This window comes from Acomys minous (genome assembly GCF_964271855.1).
Source record: "Acomys minous genome assembly, chromosome: 1".
NCBI classification, from domain to species: Eukaryota; Metazoa; Chordata; class Mammalia; order Rodentia; family Muridae; genus Acomys; species Acomys minous.
Genome location: NC_140483.1, coordinates 155,844,287 through 155,862,492, shown reverse-complemented (window position 1 = coordinate 155,862,492; position 18,206 = coordinate 155,844,287). Strand labels below are relative to the sequence as shown.

Below are 18,206 nucleotides of genomic sequence, written 5' to 3'. Positions count from 1 at the left end.
CTACTTTGTGATTCATAACAGTAGAAAAAAGTACAGTTATGAAGTAGCAATGAAACCCATTTCATGGCTGGGGTCACCACAACATGAGGTGGTGTGTTCAAACTTTGCAGCATTAGGAAGCGTGAGGACCACTGTGCTAGAAGAATGCATAAGGCAAAGCATGAGCCACCTTAGGCAGGGAAAACATGGGCCATAAAAGAAGGAGCAGAGCTGCCAGGGCTGGATAAGGACCCAGCCAGGCTGCACTTCCTAATGTCCCCACAGCCGCCCATGATAGCACTAGTAAGAGAGCAGGCGCAGGGCAGGAGCTGAACCTGGAGGTGCATTTCTGCCTCATCCTGTAACTCTGCCTACACGTTCCTTCTTGTCTGAAAGAAAGGAAATCATCTGCTAGGCTAGTCTGAGGTTGCAGGAGCTGAGTTTACAGCCCTGTGCCTCTGTATTAGTCAGCCCACACAGAGAAAGGAGTGGATTCAGAAACACACCAAGGGTACATGGCATGTGGGTGCGTGACACAATGGCCCGGCAAGGGGCTGTAGGCAGAAACGCCCCATAGAATGGGTCCCCTTGGTATCTACATCTGGGTTTGTAAATACTGTTGTCCAGATAAAAAGAACCTAGGCTCTTGGTAGAAAGTGCTAATGTCAGGTGGGTGAAATAAATAAATAAATAAATAAATAAATAAATAAATAGGAAAGGACATGACTGCTCCTAGGTATGGGGAGTAGAAAGTCTATTATAGATATGTAAGCGAGCAGAGCCAGAGGCAGACACATCTGGGAGAGTCCAGAGTGGTCATGATCTGAGCCATGTGAGGAGAGGGAGAGGGAGAGAGAGGCAACCAGCTACAGTAGCCAGGAGGCCAAAGGAACAAAAAGGTCAGGAAACCAAAATTATATAGGAAACAACCTATAAGGGTAGGGAGGCTCAGCCCCTGGGCTGGAAAGTTCAGTGTCTGCTTTGACATGTTAAATAGGCATGTCAGCCTTGTTTGTGTGTTGGGGGGTGGTGGTGTTGAAACTTAACAACGGGGAGAGTCTAAGATGGGTTTCTGACTTTCTTTTTATGATTTTCTTTTAGGCATACTGGCCCAGGGCTATAATCCCAGTTACTTTAGAGACTGAATAAGGAAAAGTACTGATTTGAACCCAGCCTTGGCTACATACTAAAACCTTGTCTGTCTGTCTGTCTATCTGTCTCTCTCTCTCTCTCTCTCTCTCTCTCTCTCTCTCTCTCTCTCTCTCTCTCTCTCTCTCTGTGTGTGTGTGTGTGTGTGTGTGTGTGTGTGTGTGTGTTGGGGGGCGTGGGGCGGTGGGACAGTGGATGTTCTCCAGGAACCAAGCTTGACCTCAAACCACTGTGTAGAGAAGATGACCTTAACCTTTTGGCCTTCTTATAATCCTGAGTTCTGGGATCACAGGCCTGTAGCACATACCCAATTTATGCAGTGCTGGAGATCCAGCCCAGAGTTTTGTGTGTGCTACACACTCTACCAATTGCGCTAGCCCAAGCTTGTAATTTCAGGTGCCAGAAGGCAAAGACATGCTAAAACAGGACCAAGAAAAAAGTTAATAAGTGAAGTATAGTCAGTGTGCACAGGGGTTCCTGAGGGAGCTCCCAGGGGCCAAGGGAGAATGAAGTGGGTAATCATGTGTCTGGTGCTGTAGTGATGTGATTATAGAAATGACCGAGTAAACAAATCGAGGGAGGCAAAGGGACACTTACCATTTATAAGCAATGATACAAAGACACTACCGAGCTACTGCTCACTTGGCGAGCAGAAAAAAAGATTTATTGGGGAACAGACCTCCAAGGCCATCTCTGGGAAGGGGAAGTACAGAGTGAAGAGCAAAATGGTGGGAAAGCAAGCAAATTTCATGACAGTCAGCAGGGTGAGATTGCGGGCTGAAACGGGCTATCCAAATAGCCCTTACCACAAGTAGTTGACCTTTGGGGGAAGTTTAAGGGGAGTTCCTGGAGAAGGAAAGGTGGCTCCTGGTCAAAAGAAACCACCTTGAGAAATCTGCTTGTCTACTAAACAGAAACCATTAGGCTTATTTGCCTGATAACAAGCCTCTGTTTACCCCCGCCAGAGTCTTTTAGTTAAAACAGCATCACCAGCACTGCCATTTTGCAGGGAGAGGGGCTTTGGGCATGGCACATTATAAGACAGGGGCAGGCAGCGGGAAATCACATCGTGCAGCCCAGCTGAGTCCTCATTACCTGTTAGAAGAGGCACCATCAGGGCTGAAATTAGGGCAGAAGTTCAGATGCAAGACTGTGTTTCCCCAGAACATTCCTACCAGTGTGTTCAAGGCCATAAAGGGAAAAGTGGAGGGCGGAGAAAAAAAAAAACATGCTGACCACAGACACCCTATGAGCTCAGTATTTTAGAACCCAACTGTGTTCCAGTTGCAGAAATGATCTTGCTAGTTGTAGAGAAGAGAAAACATGTCCTAGCCAAGCCTGCAGAGGACCCTTTCTTTCCTGCTTCCCCACCCTTGATGTAAGACAGCAGGCAAAAAGAGCCAGGACAGCCCAAATCACTCGGGAAGTGGGTCTGGGCTGGGTACTCTGATGAGTCCCGAACCATCTCAGTGGTAGACAGCTCAGCATCCTTCACTAAAGGTCAACAAGCTGAGGCTCACAGAGGTTGACATTTGCCCAAGGTCACACACCAAGGATGCAGTGGCAGTACCCTGATATCTGGCCATCTGCCTGGGAACCACTAAGCCAGCCCGGAGCCCTGCATATGTGTGACATACATAATAAGCTGTGCCCTTCTGCCCCGTCCCTGCCTTCAGTACACTAAGAGTGAGTCCTGATTCCTTCACGTCTTGCTTAGGGTTTGGGACCTGGAAAGTTCTAGCTGCTCAGACTACAGCCAGTAAAAGACCAGTGGAAATGACAGACGAGGTGGCAGTGAGAGAACAGAACAGTTTTTTGATTTTTCCAGATGTACAACATTGCAGGCTCCTTTGTGCCAGCCACAGTGCTCAGCCGCTGCTCCGCCTGCAGTGAGTCCTCTAGCCCTGTGAGGGAGGAAGCACTGACATTATCCCTGCTTTACCTGAGGCACAGAGAGGTTAAGCAGCTTGCCCAAGGTCACAGAGCTAGTAGGTGGAGGATCTGGGATTGGAAGGGATAAGATCCAGTCTTGAAAAATCTTGTTTCCATCCCTTCCCTCTCATGCCCTTCTAGCTAGTTCCAACAGCTCTTTTGGAGGTGGTTCTCAACAAGCAAGGAAGGAGACGAGACAGGGTTTCCATTGCAGATGGCTGAGTTATGGCTCCCTAAGCATCTGGAGTGTCTGTGGTTTCTCCCTGTGTGGTGTCTCTGCTCACTCTTTGGTCTCCCCAGGGGCATTACTGGAATCTTCATGATTATGATAGAAAAGTGTCACTCACTGGCTTCTTTTGCAGGCCATGCCCCTCCAGGTGCCTCCTCTGAGTCATCTCAGCTGTCCTCAGGTAGTCCTAGGAGGAGGGCCCGATGGCCCTGACCTCATTTTATCAGACCCAGCAGCTTGCCCTGAGCCTATTTCAAACCAGGAAACCCACCTGCTCTGCCCATGTGAAAAGCCTCAGGCCACTTTTTATTACCTTCCACAGGGCTTTGACCTGCTTCTTTGAATCCAGACCCATTCCCGGGGGCAGCAGGCCACCTGTCAGCACACTGACATTTGTCGTCAGGGTGGCTGTCCTAGCCCTATACCCCTGTGGCCCTGCAAGGAAAAATGCTGAACTGCCATTTAGCCTCTGTACAATGCCCTCAGCAGAGTGGGGACCCGAGACAGAGATGGTCGTGTGTCTACCATGTCTCCAAGGACAGGGCCTGGCTCTAGGTTTTATATTTTTGTTTTTATGGATAGAGTCTTGTGCTGGCCAAGCAGGCCTCTATGAATAACCTTAAACCTCTGATGCTCCTCTCTTAACCTTCCAAGTACTGAGATTGCACCCAGGTCATGTTGAGCTGGTAACGGAACCAGGGCTTTGTGGAAGCACTTTACCAACTGAGCTGTAGCCCCAGCCCACAGGCCCCATTTACCTAATAGTGTTACAGTGACAATTCAATTTCAACATGGGTTGGAGGGGACAAGCATTTAAACTTCCACAGGAGACTCTCTGTGGAAATACAGAATCCGCTTGGAAATTGCTTCTGGCTGAGTGAGGAATAGGAGGAGTAACAAATGGCCTGGGAGTCTAGAGAGATGTGTGTCATTAGTGTGATACTACAATACTTGAAGAACCAGAGTGAAAATGAAGACCTGACTGCTCCTAGATGCGACTGAAGCATAGCTTTTTATTATAGCTACGAGGGAGAGTACAGCCAGAGGCATCTGGAAAAGTTCAGACTGAACCAGACCATGAGGGGAGAGAGGGCAAGTGGACCAAAAGAGGAACAGAGGAACGAACGAGCACATGGCCAAAATAACAGGTCTACAGCTGGGGAAAGAGAAGGTAACCTCAGCCCCTGAGCCCCAGAGTTCTAGGGTCGGGGGCTGGGTGAGCCGTGCTGGGAGGAGCTACAAGTCCTGAATAAGCCTTGTCCCAGGTTTCTTTGGGACCTGACAGAACCCACCCATCCAGCATGCCAAGACCCTGTCCCGGCCACTTTCCCAACATTGGCCTGATTCCACAATAAGTGTGAGGTTTACAGAGGCCCAGTGACTTACCCAAGGTCACAGGTAAAAAGTAGCAAAGCCAGGCTTGAACATAGGCAGGGTGACAGAGCCATTCTCAGGAAGGCCTTTCAGTGTCCCATAAGGAATCCCACTTCAGCCACACACAGTGAGTATCTGTGTGGCTGAGCCCTGTACAATGATCACTCTACGAGCAAATACTTGCCAGCCGTCTGCACACCCAATGCCTAGGCAGGCGCTACAGAGCCAAGCCTTTGTCCAGTGTGGTGTGGATAGTGGAGGTGGGATTCACAAGCAGAGAAGTGGAGAAAGAGATTAAATGGAGGAGTGTTGGGGGTGCACACAGGGTGCTGAGCAGGTCAGGGCAGCAGGAGAGGCAGGAAATAGGAGAAGGTAGGAGACACTAAGCCTAACAGCTGTTTCAGATCTATTTGCAGCAGCTGGACACACCTGGGCTTGCATAATTCATAAGCCGAGGAGCTATTAGCTGAGCTTGGTAGCTGGAAGGCAACAGGGCTTTCAGAATTTGGGGTGCCATGAGAAACATGTAGGCACACACGTGCATATATGTGTACATGTGTGGAGGCCAGAGGTTGACACCATGTATCTCATATATCGAGGCAGGCTCTCTCACTTGAAGCTTAAGCACACCAATTTGGTTAGCACAGCTAGCCGGTTTCTACTGTCTGTGCCTTCCACACCTGCCTTGTGGGTACTGGGGATCTGAAATTCCATTCTCAAGCTAATGTGGCAGGTGCTTTGTCTCCTGAACCATCACCCTAGCCTCCTAATTTATTTCTTTTGAGATATGAGCCATGTACCATAAGCCCCTCTTGCTCCAGTGTCCTCACCAGCACGTTCTAATATCTGTAGCCACTCCCATTTCAGAACATTCTCAACAATGCACCTCCCCACCCCCCACCCCCAACTGCACCCTGGAACCATGGCTTCTACCTCCCTGGAGCGCTTATATCCTTCTATGTTCATCTTTGCCCCTGGAACACTGCATGTCTATGAATCACGCAGTATGTGGTTTTTGGACTGGCTCCTTCCACTTAGCATTATGCAGCCTGTGTCAGTGTATTCCTTTTTAATGGCTAGATAATACACTATCATGTGGTGGTACCACACTGCTCATTCATTAGCCGGTGGACCATTGGGCTGTTGTTATCTGTTGGCATTTTCTACGCTTTTCTCCATATACTTCCTAGGTGATTGGTTATTAAGCTGTGTAGACGTGTAGTGTGCCATAGTTTCCATTTGTGTCTTCCCATGTGCAGTGATTAAAAACCCCTAAGCACAATCTGTAAGCGTTACATAATAACATCCCATCCCATGGCTGCATTATAATAATTGACCTGACCGGTCCCTTGAAGTCAAGCATTTAGCTGTTTCTAATTGAAATAAGGTTTTTCAAAAGAGCAACAAAATGAGAGAAACCTCAGAGGAACTTTGCAGAGAAGCTTAAAACACCTCTCAGCCTATCTGTGCCTGCAGGCTGCAAAGCCTGGTTGGGGGCAGAAGTGATTTATCCCAAATTGCTAAAAGGTTCTTTCTGGTACAGATGAGGATGTTTCCTGCAGGGTAGGAGGCAGAGCAGCCTCAGGCTCCTCTTCCCCAGCCCTCCAAGAACAGAGAGAAATGTTTGAGAAAGATGAGAAAATGGCGTCTAGGCTAAGCCATGCACCCTCAGATCTTTTACTTTTTTCTAGGATTTTTTTCTTCTCCTTACCCGTCTTGGTCAGTCTTCTATTGCTATGAAGAGACACCATGAGCACAGCAACTCTAATAAAGGGAACCACTTATTTGGGGTTTAGTTTCAGAGGTTTAGTCCGTTGTCATCATGGTGGGAGCATGGTGGCGCACAGGCAGACATGTCGGAGAAGAAGCTATGTCCTGATACCCGGGCAGCAGGAAGATGGAGACACTGGACTAGGTGTGGGCTTTTGAGACCTCAAAGCCCATCTACCCCCAACAGAGCCACACCTCCTAATGCTGTCAGATAGCACCACTCCCTAGTGGCCAGTATGTGAGCCTATGGGGGCCGTTCTTATTCTAATCACATCGCTCCTGGTCACGTGGTCTTCATTCACAGTATAAACTGAGGATTTCAGCACCAGACGTACAAATGGGCAACATGACTGCTCCAAGTTACGGTTAAACGGAAGCTTTTTATTGTAGATATGAAATAGAATACAGCCAGAGGCATCTGGAAGAGTCGAGAGCAGGGAGAGAAAGTAGTAGACTGAACATGGCCAGCCAAGAGGCCTTAGCCAGAAGAAGGGCGGTGCTGAAGATGAAGAGAGGGCCAAGGGCAAGGATCAGGAGAGGCACAGAGAGAGGACTAAGAGAGAAAGGCGTAAGAGAGGGCCTAGCTGAGATAGCAGGGTTATAAGGAGAAATTGGTAGCTTGGGAAGCCCATGAGTTGGAGACGTTTAGGGCAGGGGAGGACCAGGACGCCAGCATGGGCTTTGGAGTGTATAACAGGTGCTTCTGATGCCGCCCGCCCGAGCCTGGAGGCCAGCGTGCACGTTGGTATGCTTGTCAGCACCACAGGTAGCCGCTTGTCCCTTCTGCCTGTGGAAAAGGAAACATCTTTGGTAGAGGAGAACTGACCTCACAAGATCTTCGGGAGAGCTGGTTTTTGTCTAGCAGACAGAATTTGTGGAACTGGATTAAAAAAATTTTTATTCAGATTACATTTCAATTGTTATCCCTCACATATATCTTCCTGTTCCCCCCTCCCTCCCTCTTTCTTCCTATTCCCTCCCCTAGGCCTGTGACAGAAGGGACCTCCTCCCTCACCATAGGATTTCTTTTTCCCTTCGGATGTGACACACACAATTTTGGAGAACAGAGAAAATGAACTTGAAGTTCCCGGAATTTACAACCGAGGACACACACCTAGAATAATTGAGCATTTTTCTTCCCAGTTCTCTTACCATAATTGAAGACCACATGAAATGAGAAATGCTAATAGTAATAAAATTCCAAGTTCAAAAGGAAAATGTGTACACTGTCCACCATGGAGAGCTTTTGGTGAAACTCTTCCCGGGTGTTTATGCCTACATTAAGTATAATAAAAACACTAAGACATTAGCAAGATTGTCCTTGCTGTGCCCTCCCTCATAGACTCACAAAAAAGCACCCAGATCCTCCTGTGTTGGAAAAACTGTTACAGAATGATAATAAAACAGCAAAGTGCAGGTGCTACTATATAATCCTGTGTGTGTGTGTGTGTGTGTGTGTGTGTGTGTGTGTGTGTGTATGTCAATGTGTGTATGTATATGTATGTGTGTGTACATGTGTATGTGTGTGTGTATATTCATGTGCATGTGTGTGCATGCGTGTTTCTGTGTGCATGTGTGCATGTGCCTTTGTGTGTGTGTGTGTGTGGTGCATGTGAGCGTGTTCACATGCATGCTTGTGTACATGAAGGCCAGAGGTCAGTGTCAGGTGTTTCCATTGATCACTCCACCTTTAAAGAACAATTTATTATTTTTCTTAGAATTTCATACATGAGCTCTGTATGTCATTTCCACCCCTCCTTTCTCCTTTAACTCCTCCCATATATCCTCACTCCTTCTCAAATTCACAACCTTCTTCTGCAATTATGTGTACACACACACACACACACACACACACACACACACACGAATTCATTTAGTGTTGCTTATATGTATGTGTGTTTAGGCATTACTACTGGGATTGACTAGCCAATGAAGGTTCTTATCCCTAGAGAACACTCAGCAGCCATCAATTGCCTGTAGCTCTTTATCTGGGGTCAGGGCCTTGTGAGATTCCCCCCATACATGCCGGAGTGCCAACTAGTGTTGTCATTGTTTTGTTTAGGCAACCATAGTTTGAGAATTTCATGGATTCAGCTTCCTTGTCATACAGAGGAAACGCTAAGTCTCTTAGCCGACTTGCTGGTCCTCAGCTCTTACAGTGTCTTCCCCCTTCCTCCATGTGCTTCAGCCCTGTAGTTCTCGCTGCATCTCTGTCTCTCCCCTTTGGGATGCTAATGTCTATTCTGTGCCATTGTATGTTGAAAGTATGTAATGTGTCTTTTGATTTCGGCTTACAGCTAGTTACAGTGAAGAGGTTGCCTTGAATCTCAGAAGCGACTTTAGTCTTTCAAACTCGGTTGACACTGAAGATTATGGGACCTTTTGAAGTTAGACCAAATGCATTTTGCACTAAAATATGACTATAAGTCTACGGGAGGCAGGGAACGGAATGTGGTGGTTTGAATGAAAATGGCCCCTGTCTTAGTTAATGTTTTATTGCTGTGAAGAGACACCGTGACCATAGCAACTCTTACAAAGGAAAGCGTTTAATTGGGACTTGTTTACAGATCAGAGGTTTTGGTGCATTGTCATCAGGTGGGAGACATGGTAGCACACAGGCAGACATGGTGCATTCTGCATCTGGATCCACAGGCAGCAGGCAAAAGCTGGGCCTGGCTTGAGCATTTAAAAGATCAGAGCCCACCCACAGTGACACACTTCCTCCAACAAGGCCACACCTACTCCAACAAGGCCACACCTACTCCAACAAGGCCACACCTCCTAATCTCCACCACTCCCTAGTGACCAAGCAATGAGCCTACGGGCCATTCTCATTCAAATCAAGACAGCCCCCAAAGGCTCTTGTTTGAATACCTGATCCCCAGTTAGCAGAACTGTTTGGGAAGGAGTAAAAGGCTCACGCTGGTTGTAGGTGCTGTGTTACTGGGGCGAGCTTTGAGGTTTCAAAAGCCTATGCTAGACCCAGTTAGGACTCTCTGCCTCCTTTTTGCAGATAAATGTGTAAGCGCCCAGCTACTGCTGCAGCACCAGGCCTGCCTTCCTGCTGCCATGTTTCCCACCATCATGGTAAAGGACTCAAACCCTCTGGAACCCTTAGCTCCGTATTAATCGCCTTGGTCATGGTGTCTTATCACGATGATTAAGAACTACCTTAGACTTTTTGTTTTATTTTATTTACTTATTTATCCATCTATTTGTTTTTAGTTAGTGGGAGGAAATCATAATATGGTGCTATGATTTGAATCTTAAATGCCTCTAGTGGGCTCATGTCTTGAATTTTCATTCTGTAGAAGGCATGAGAATTTTTGAAGGGTACCGAACCATTAAGAGATTGGGGGGGGGGGGGGTCAAGCTGCAGGAGATAGTGCACTAGTGACCCTATGAAGGTTACAGCCCATCTCTAGGTGCAGTCTCTCTCTCTGCTTTGGATCCACTGTCATTAGCCACTGCCTCTGTGCTCCCCCCACTGCAGATGGAGCACCTTCATCTTGCTTGCCTCCGATGATGGGCTGGCATCTCTCTGAAACCATGAACCAAATAAACCTTTCTTCACATATGCTATTTCTATCAGGTATTTTGTCATAGCCATGCAAAAGTGTCCAATATATATGTCACACAGTACTTTACAGCGTTATCTTTAGTGACATTGCAATAAGCACTATCTGGAAATATGATGTTGTCTTTGACCAATTATGAGTTTGTAGGCATTTCAGAGGTATCTGAATTCCTTTTGCAACTTTGAATTTTACACCACGATGGCTTACTTGGGATGAATTGCTGGAAGGCATGGTGCAATAAGTTTTATAGTATTCTGTCACATGTTCTTTGGCAAGTGATGACTTGTGATGCCAAAGTGAGGCTCCCATCTGCAAAGCCCCTATCTACTCTTCCTCACTAAGCCATGGTGTGTGGGTTTATTTCTGGGTCTTCGGTTCGATTCCATTGCCCACTGAGCCATCTCCCCAGCCTTCCAGTTTCCCTTCCCGTAGAATAAGGGGATTCATAGCACATTCCATTCCTCAGGTCTCTGTGGTTCCAGCAAAAATAAAGTTGTGGTCAGTCTTTCTACCTCTTTGGCTGTCCATGTGCTTACAAGGCCACCTGTCCTTTCTACAGTTCTCAAGCTTGAGAGCAAGTGATTGCATCTGCTGACTTTCTAGCAGACCCACTTCTGTTTATTTCTTATGTGTTGTATAAGGCAGTGCACCATAAGTGTTCTTTTGGATTTGGGTCTGCTAATGTGCTATTTAGGACATCGTTTGTGTCCGTGCACTTGGACCTTTATCATTTTTTATTTGTTTCTGTACTAGTTTATTTGGTTATTCTTGTCTGTATGAACATTTAGTTTATTCTAATTATTTTTGCAAGTGCAAATGATGGCACAATGAGTAGCCATGCATTTATGTATTTTCTTTTGGAAGCATGCTTTCATGAGAAATTTTCAGAAAAGAGCTTCTAAGATATTCCATCCTGAATTCCCACTAGGGTGTTTGAGAGTCTGCTTATGTCTTCAGCTTTGACAAGTACTGTCACCTGTTAAATCTTTTTTTCCAGTCTGATGGGTGAGAAATTATATCTTGTTATAGTTTTTACTGTGCAATTTTCTTATTATGAGTGAAGGTGAATGTGTTTTCATATGCTCAGGGGCCATTTTGTCATTTTTGTGATTTGTTTTGGATGCACACACACATACATGCATGCAGGCGTGCTCATGCGCGCGCACACACACACACACACACACACACACACACACACACACATTTAAGCATTCTTTAGCCTTGGGAATATATATTACCCACACTCAGCCTTATCTCTGAGTTAACTCAGGCTGATTGACACACACTGTAGATAGAGTGACCTAAGCTGTGGACATTTATTTCCTCCAGGTTAGTATGACTCCTGGGGAGAATGATTTCATGGCTGGCTTCTCCCCAGATTCCACGTGGCTAAGACAGGACTTTATTGTCTCTTCAAAAGGCCACCAGCCCTTTTGGATTAGGGGCCCACCCTTCTGACCTCCCTAACTTGATCTCTTTTCCAAAGCCTCCATTTTCTTTATGGTTTGATTATGAAATGTCTAGCCCCACTTCCTGTCCTATCTCTTCTCTCTGTTGTGCTAAGATATGAGGAGGGTATCCCAGTGTGCACTTCTGCCACGGAGCTGCCTGTTGCTATGACTTCTCCTTCAAGGTGGCCTGAACCCCCTTAGACTGTGGGGGCCATGCCTTCTCCTTCAAGGTGGCCTCTACCCCCTGTAGACTGTAGGGTGGTTTGGATAAGAATAGCTCCCATAGGCTCATATGTTTAAATAATTGTTCCCTAGTTGGTGGGACTGTTTAGGAAGGATTAGGAGGTGTCACTATGTTGGAGAAGGTGCATCACTGGGTGGGAGCGAGCTTTGAGGTTTCAAACGCCCCAGGACGTTTCCAGTTGTCTTTTTCTAACTCATGCTTATGGATCAGGATGTGAGCTCTCAGCTACATACCCAGCACCATGCTTGCCCGCCTGCCTGCCATACTCCCTGCCATCATGGTCATGGACTCTTGCCCTCGGAAACTCTAAGACCAAATAAACTCTTCTGTGGGTTGCTTTGGTCATGGTGTCTTATCACAGCAACATAAAAGACAGACTGAGCCAAAGAAAATACTTCTTTCCTGCTTCTTGTCAGGTATTTGGTCACAGTGGGGAGAAAAGTCACTAATACAGGTATGAGCTGGGTGTGGGCCAGGTTACAGTTAATCAGTCTAGAGTATGCAGTGGTCATTTCCTCTCGACTTTATGGGCTCTTTCCCAGTGCATAAATTGTATTTTTTTTTCGTTGATTGATCACAGTCCTTTCTTTTGTTGAATCTAAGTTCTAGTTAGAAAATGCTCACAATAGAGTAATTTACCATTTACCCCCTGAAATATTCTCCTGTTTGGTTTTACAGTGCAGACTGTTCAACCCAGAAACTTGTGAGTGCAAGTTTCCCCTAAAGTAAAGCCTCAACTGCTGAAATATTTATGAATGCCTTTTCCCTTTCGATTCTTACCCACCTGGGCATATGTTCCTTGGTGTGAAATAGTGCATCTTTTGTTAGATAGCTACCGTTATCCCAGTACTGCATCTTAGAAAGTCTGCCTCTGCCGTAATGATCAGTAACACACCTGTGTCACACCTGTGGTTCCAGGTGTTCCTGGTCTGTCTCCAGGTAGTCAGTCCCACTGCCTGTATCTTCCCAATCAGAGCCACCCTGTTGCAACCACAGAGAGACCTTGCCCCTAGCTGCCCTCTCATTTATGCAGCAGGATCATCAGAACCTCTCTTGCATTTTAATTTTTTCATCATCTTTATTTACATTTTAAACCTAAATATAAAAACCCCCTGGGTTGGAAGCACGGGCTTGGGATTCTAGCTACTCTGGAGGCTGAGGCAGGAGGATCTCAAATTGAAATCCAGCCTGGCTAACATAGTGAATGAATGCAAGGCCACCATGGGCAACTTAGTGGGACTATATCCCCAGTAAGAGGGCATTTGCCTAGCAAGCATGAATGCCTTGGTTCAGTGCTCAGTACTTTAAAAAAGTAATTAACTAATTGAAATAAATTTCATTTTTAAAATAAATATACTATTATTCATACTTTTAAATGATTTCTGACTAATACAATTATTATATTTTTAAAGGCTAATGCATTTATTTTGAGGAGTATTTAAGATTTAGATAAATTTGAGCCTACTGTACAGAGTTCTCACACAGTGCCCCCACCCCTAACCGCGTTCCCACCCCTAACCTCCTCCCGCCCCCCCACCTGTTCATGAAGTTTCCCCTCTCGTTGTTACTTTGTTATTCTAGTTTATTTGTTTAGTTTTATTTTTGTGTTACTAGAAGTGCAGCCAGGGCCTCATGCAAAGGGTAGGTGCTCTGCCAGTGTGGGCTTCCCACCGCCCTGTTAGCAACCTCACAGATTAGTGTATAAGAGACACACGTGCTGTAGTTAATGAGGCAATGTGGTTTACATTATTGACAGGAGCCTGTAGTTTACATTCATGCTCACAGTTCTGTGGGGTTTATTGGATGAATATTGCCGTGTTGCCGACATTTCAGTGTCATCCAGAGTAGCTTCCCCTCCCTAAACCCCCCCTGTCCCACTTGCCCTCCCTCTCCACTAGTCTCCCCCTTCCCCACTCCCAAGCCCCTTTGATTGTCTCACCATCTATGTGTTTCTATCTGTCTCCATCTTCCTGTCTATCACAGAGTTGGAAGTACACACTGTCGAGCCTTTCCAGATCTGCCTTTTTCTTTGCCACATTATTTTCTAACATATTAATTGAGACATAGCATCATGCATTGCTGTGAAGGTCCAGCACAGCATCCCACATGGGTCCACTACCTGCCATGACCAGGCCAGGGGATAACACTTCCATCTGCTCAGATGTGCTGGGGACCTTGGCGACGCTTCCCTTTGTTGTTTTTGAGTGGACCAAGGACTGCTGTAAGCAATAGTTACGGCGTTATGACTCTGCAGTAAACACTGAAGCCCTTCACGTATGATTTTATTTTTCCACATGAACTTTTATGCTAACTCGTGACAAATTCTGGCTGCAGTTATAACTAGGCTGCCTTTGCAAAGAGTAAGCAAAGAGCTGCAACTGGGCAGTGCCTAGCCCTCCAGCATGGGGGTTGCCTCTGCCTCTGCCCTTCGAATCCACTTCTTGCGATACGGGTTGGCTTCAAGTTGGCTTCATGTAGTGCTGTACATTTCTTGTCTGTTCCTAAGTGTTTGTCTCTGTTGCCGTCACAAATGGGATTCCCCCTGCTATTGTATCTCATGACTGGTCACTGTCTATCTAGGAAGGCTGTGGACTTGAACTTCAGAACTGAGAGGTCCACTGAGAATCCCAAAGTGAGTCAGTAGACTGACCACATCTGGCCAGTTGCCCTAGTACACTAGAAGTACAAGGGCATCCCACACCTCGCTCCAGATTTTGTTTTTCCTTCCTTCCTTCCTTCCTTCCTTCCTTCCTTCCTTCTTTCCTCTCCTCTTTTCTCCCTTCATACCTCATTCTGTGCATGTGTGTGAATGCAGGCATACACATGCCTGTGTGCGAAGTAGAGGATAAATGGAGACCAGAAAACAATTTTGGGGAGTCTTGCAGTCTTGTTTTGAGGGGAGCTCTCTCTAGTTTCCGCCACTGTGATGTGTACTTTAAGCTGCCTAGCCAGAGAGCTTCCAAGCCCTTCTTGTCTCTCCACCTCCATGTCCTGGTAGGGGTGGTGAGATTACAAGCGCACCCCAGCACACCGAGCTTAGGCTCTAGAGCTTGAACTCAGGTTGACAGGTGTGGGCAGCAGGCACTTTTGCCCACTGAGCCATCTCCCCAGCCTTCCAGTTTCCCTTCCCGTAGAATAAGGGGATTCATAGCACATTCCATTCCTCAGGTCTCTGTGGTTCCAGCAAAAATAAAGTTGTGGTCAGTCTTTCTACCTCTTTGGCTGTCCGTGTGCTTGCAAGGCCACCTGTCCTTTCTTGCTTCACTCTGTGGAACTGGGCTGCAAGGCCCTGCCTCTCACAAGGCCAGGCCTCATCAAAGCCAGCATTTACCTAACAGGGAATTGTCCCATGCTTGTCTGCTGGAGACCAGGGCCAGGGCCTGGGTCAGTGGCATTCATCAGTTCACTTAACTGCTTATTTGCCCACCCTAGGGCTCTGTTGAACATTTTCTGCGTGGTGCCATTCCAAAGGTGTGGGACACTGACTTTGTATAGTGCCATCCAGCAGGATCAGACAGTGACAGGGCATGCGCAGATCAGTGATTCCTGCCTTGGACACAGTGCTATTTGAGCAGGCAGGTTCCAGGTAAAGAATGGAGGGAGGAGTGTTTGGGACAGAGGAACAGCACTGCGGTCTTGAGAAGGGAAGGATCTGTGTGTTAATGAATAGAGAGCTGGCAAGTAGAACTGCACAAAGCACACACACACAAACAGAAGTGTGGTAGGCAATTGTGGGATGGAATACCGCTAAGGTCCCTTTAGAGTCAGGAGAGGGTAGCACTTGGTAGGGGGTGGGGCTAAGGGGCCAGCAACTTGATCACTTAAGGACAGTGTCCCAGGTGGATGAGGATGGAGCTTTGGAGACCCTGTGACTGGTCCAGAGCGAAGCTGGTGGCATGAGGACTCCAGAGTCCTGTGGGAAAACGGTCCCTGATGCTGCAGCCAGTGTTGGGATGCTGGTGGGAGAGCGGGCTTGCAGGAAGACACTGGGGAGGGGCACGGTGAGAGGAGCTTGGCTTATTAAGGTAGCCATCATACAGCTGGTCAAAGGGATGGAGATTCTGTGCTGGGGAACTGGCTTTCATTTTACGTCATTTTAACTAATTTGAATGTAAATGTTGGGATAAACTGGGAGGAATAGAGGAGGGGAAACCATATTCAGATTATATTGTATGATAAAAGAAATCTATGGTTAATAACAGGGGAAATTTTATTTTTTCCTTTTTTTCCTTTTTATTAATTCATTCACATTACATCTCAATAGGTATCCCATCCCTTGTATCCTCCCATTCCTCCCTCCCTCCCACTTTCCCCCTACTCCCCTCCCCTATGACTGTGACTGAGGGGGACCTCCTCCCCCTGTATATGCTCATAGGGTATCAAGTCTCTTCTTGGTAGCCTGCTATCTTTCCTCTGAGTGCCACCAGGTCTCTCCATCCAGGGGACATGGTCAAATATGGGGCACCAGAGTTTGTATGAAAGTCAGTCCCCACTTCTCTACTCAAACAGGGGAAATTTTAAAAAATGTTTAAAATGTAAAGGAAGCAGTTACTCTTAGAATATTCCATTCCATGCTGGGCGTCCTCGGGCAAACAGTTTTACCTCTCTGAGCTTCACTGCTGTCCTGTATAGAACAGAAGCCTTATCTAATATGTATCTGCCTTGGGTGGTGGGATCAATAGGAGGCTGGCCTGAGGCAGGCACTCGGAGGGTCCGTATGGGCTCTTCTCCCTGCATTTGACCCCTTAGTGGTTTCCCCTGGAAAGCACCCAGGAATGACCTCCAGAACCTAGCTCTGACCTTCACTCAGTGTGGCCTTGAGTGGGTCTTTTCCCGTCTGACCTTAGGTTTCCCACTGTGGATCTGAAGCCTTGGATGAGGCCTCCACATGGAGACCACAGCTCTGCCAAGGTAGCAAGACGCAGGCAGGTGCCACATGCTGGAATTCAGCCTCACTGGGCTTTGCCACACCGCCCACCACTTTTTTGATAGGTTCTTCCTCGGCAAAATCCAAGTTTGTAGAGGCGAAGTGTGTGACCTGCCCCTTTCAACCTAGTTGTGACTCCCACCCCAGCGTCACACTGACCTCAGTCTTTCATTGTTGTTTCTTTAAATACAGGCAAGGTTTGCCGGCTTCTGAGCTGTTGGGAAAAACGAATGTTGTCTAATTAAAACTGCATTGTTCACTTGTAGTGAAAGGGGCGGAGTGTGGCAGGGCAGGGGGAGCCCATTAAAGTTTTATACCTGACATGGAAAACTATTAAAGATTCATAATTGCAATAAAACCCCTTAATAGAACAGGCATGCGAACTATGCTGACACTGTAATCAGCAGGGCGTTGCCTGGGACCCCAAAGTGCACTTCAGTGAGCTCCGGGGTTCTGTAGAGTCCTAGAGGGTTTCATGAACCTTTTATGTCTATGGAGCCCTGGAATGGAAGCAAGAAGCCCTTGGGCCGTTTCCTGCAGGTCCCAAGGGAACGATCCCATCTCTGTGGCACAGAGATGGAGTTCTTGGCAAACTTGTTTCCTAACATCCTCTGCTGAGGGATCTCAGAGCCACTTGCTGCCCCGCCTCAGGTTGTTCTTGATTCGATTTTCTCAAGCCCTCTCGCAGGTGTGAATAGAATTCCTGGTGTGTGTGTGTGTGTGTGTGTGTGTGTGTGTGTGTGTGTGTGTGTGTTGCGAAACCTACAGCTAACCATGATACAAGGTGAACAAAGGGCAGGCTGGCTGGTTGGCTTGTTTCCTTGTGGCAGTGCCTTGCTTGTAACCCAGCCTAGCCGGAAACTTGTGATGCTGCTGCCTCAGCATCCAGGCACTAGAATTATAGGTATACTTTACTGCACCCAGAATGTCTTTTCTCTTCCTCCTCCTCCTCCTCGTTCTTCTTCTTGTTTTAATTTCAAGTAAAAAGCTTTATCAGATGATTATCATTTAGAAGACATTTGAGAACTTTATTTATGCTAATGAATATTTTTCACTGAAAATTTTCAAGTTATTGCTGATACCATTTTTCTTCTATAGGATCCACTCCCTATACAGACACACAAGAAACCCCAATTGTAGCTTCTGCTTAATTAAAAGTTGGCAGATCCATAAAAGCAGGTTTTTTTAAAATATGTAGATCGATCAGAAACAGTTTTGTGAGAGGCCCCTCATAGTGTGTCTTTTCTTAAAGAAGGGGTGCAGGCTCGGGATACTAGGCCATGTTTTCAGTCTTGTCACGTTCACTTCTGGGCAGAAGCCCAGATGTCTGTAAGTTGAGACAGCAATGGGAGCTTCAGGGTGGTCAGTGCCGGGAGGTGGTCAGCTGACGCTGGAAGCAGGAGGCGGGGGTGGGGGGGTGTGGGGTGGGTAATGGCAGGAGGGACTCTGAAGGATGGAGTGGCAGGATTTATTTGGTGAGTGAGCGATGAGAGTGTCAGGATAAGCAGGAGTTTTCCGAAACACAACCAACACATGTTGAGCACTGCTATACACAGGCCATCTCCGGTGCTCT

General features: G+C 46.9%; 1 protein-coding gene across 10 annotated transcripts in view; it reads left to right on the top strand.

The window, feature by feature from the left end:
- The window catches only part of WHRN (whirlin), an 89,528-nt gene that overhangs the window by 44,516 nt on the left and 26,806 nt on the right, over positions 1 to 18,206 (top strand). The window contains exon 4 of one of the 10 annotated variants that reach the window (XM_084795034.1): positions 7,419 to 7,826. The exons of the other annotated variants lie outside the window; for them this stretch is intronic. Coding sequence (XP_084651160.1) covers positions 7,419 to 7,478 — 60 coding nt within the window. The 3' untranslated portion in view covers positions 7,479 to 7,826. Of the gene's footprint in view, positions 1 to 7,418; positions 7,827 to 18,206 lie in introns of those variants that run through there. 10 annotated transcript variants of the gene reach the window in all.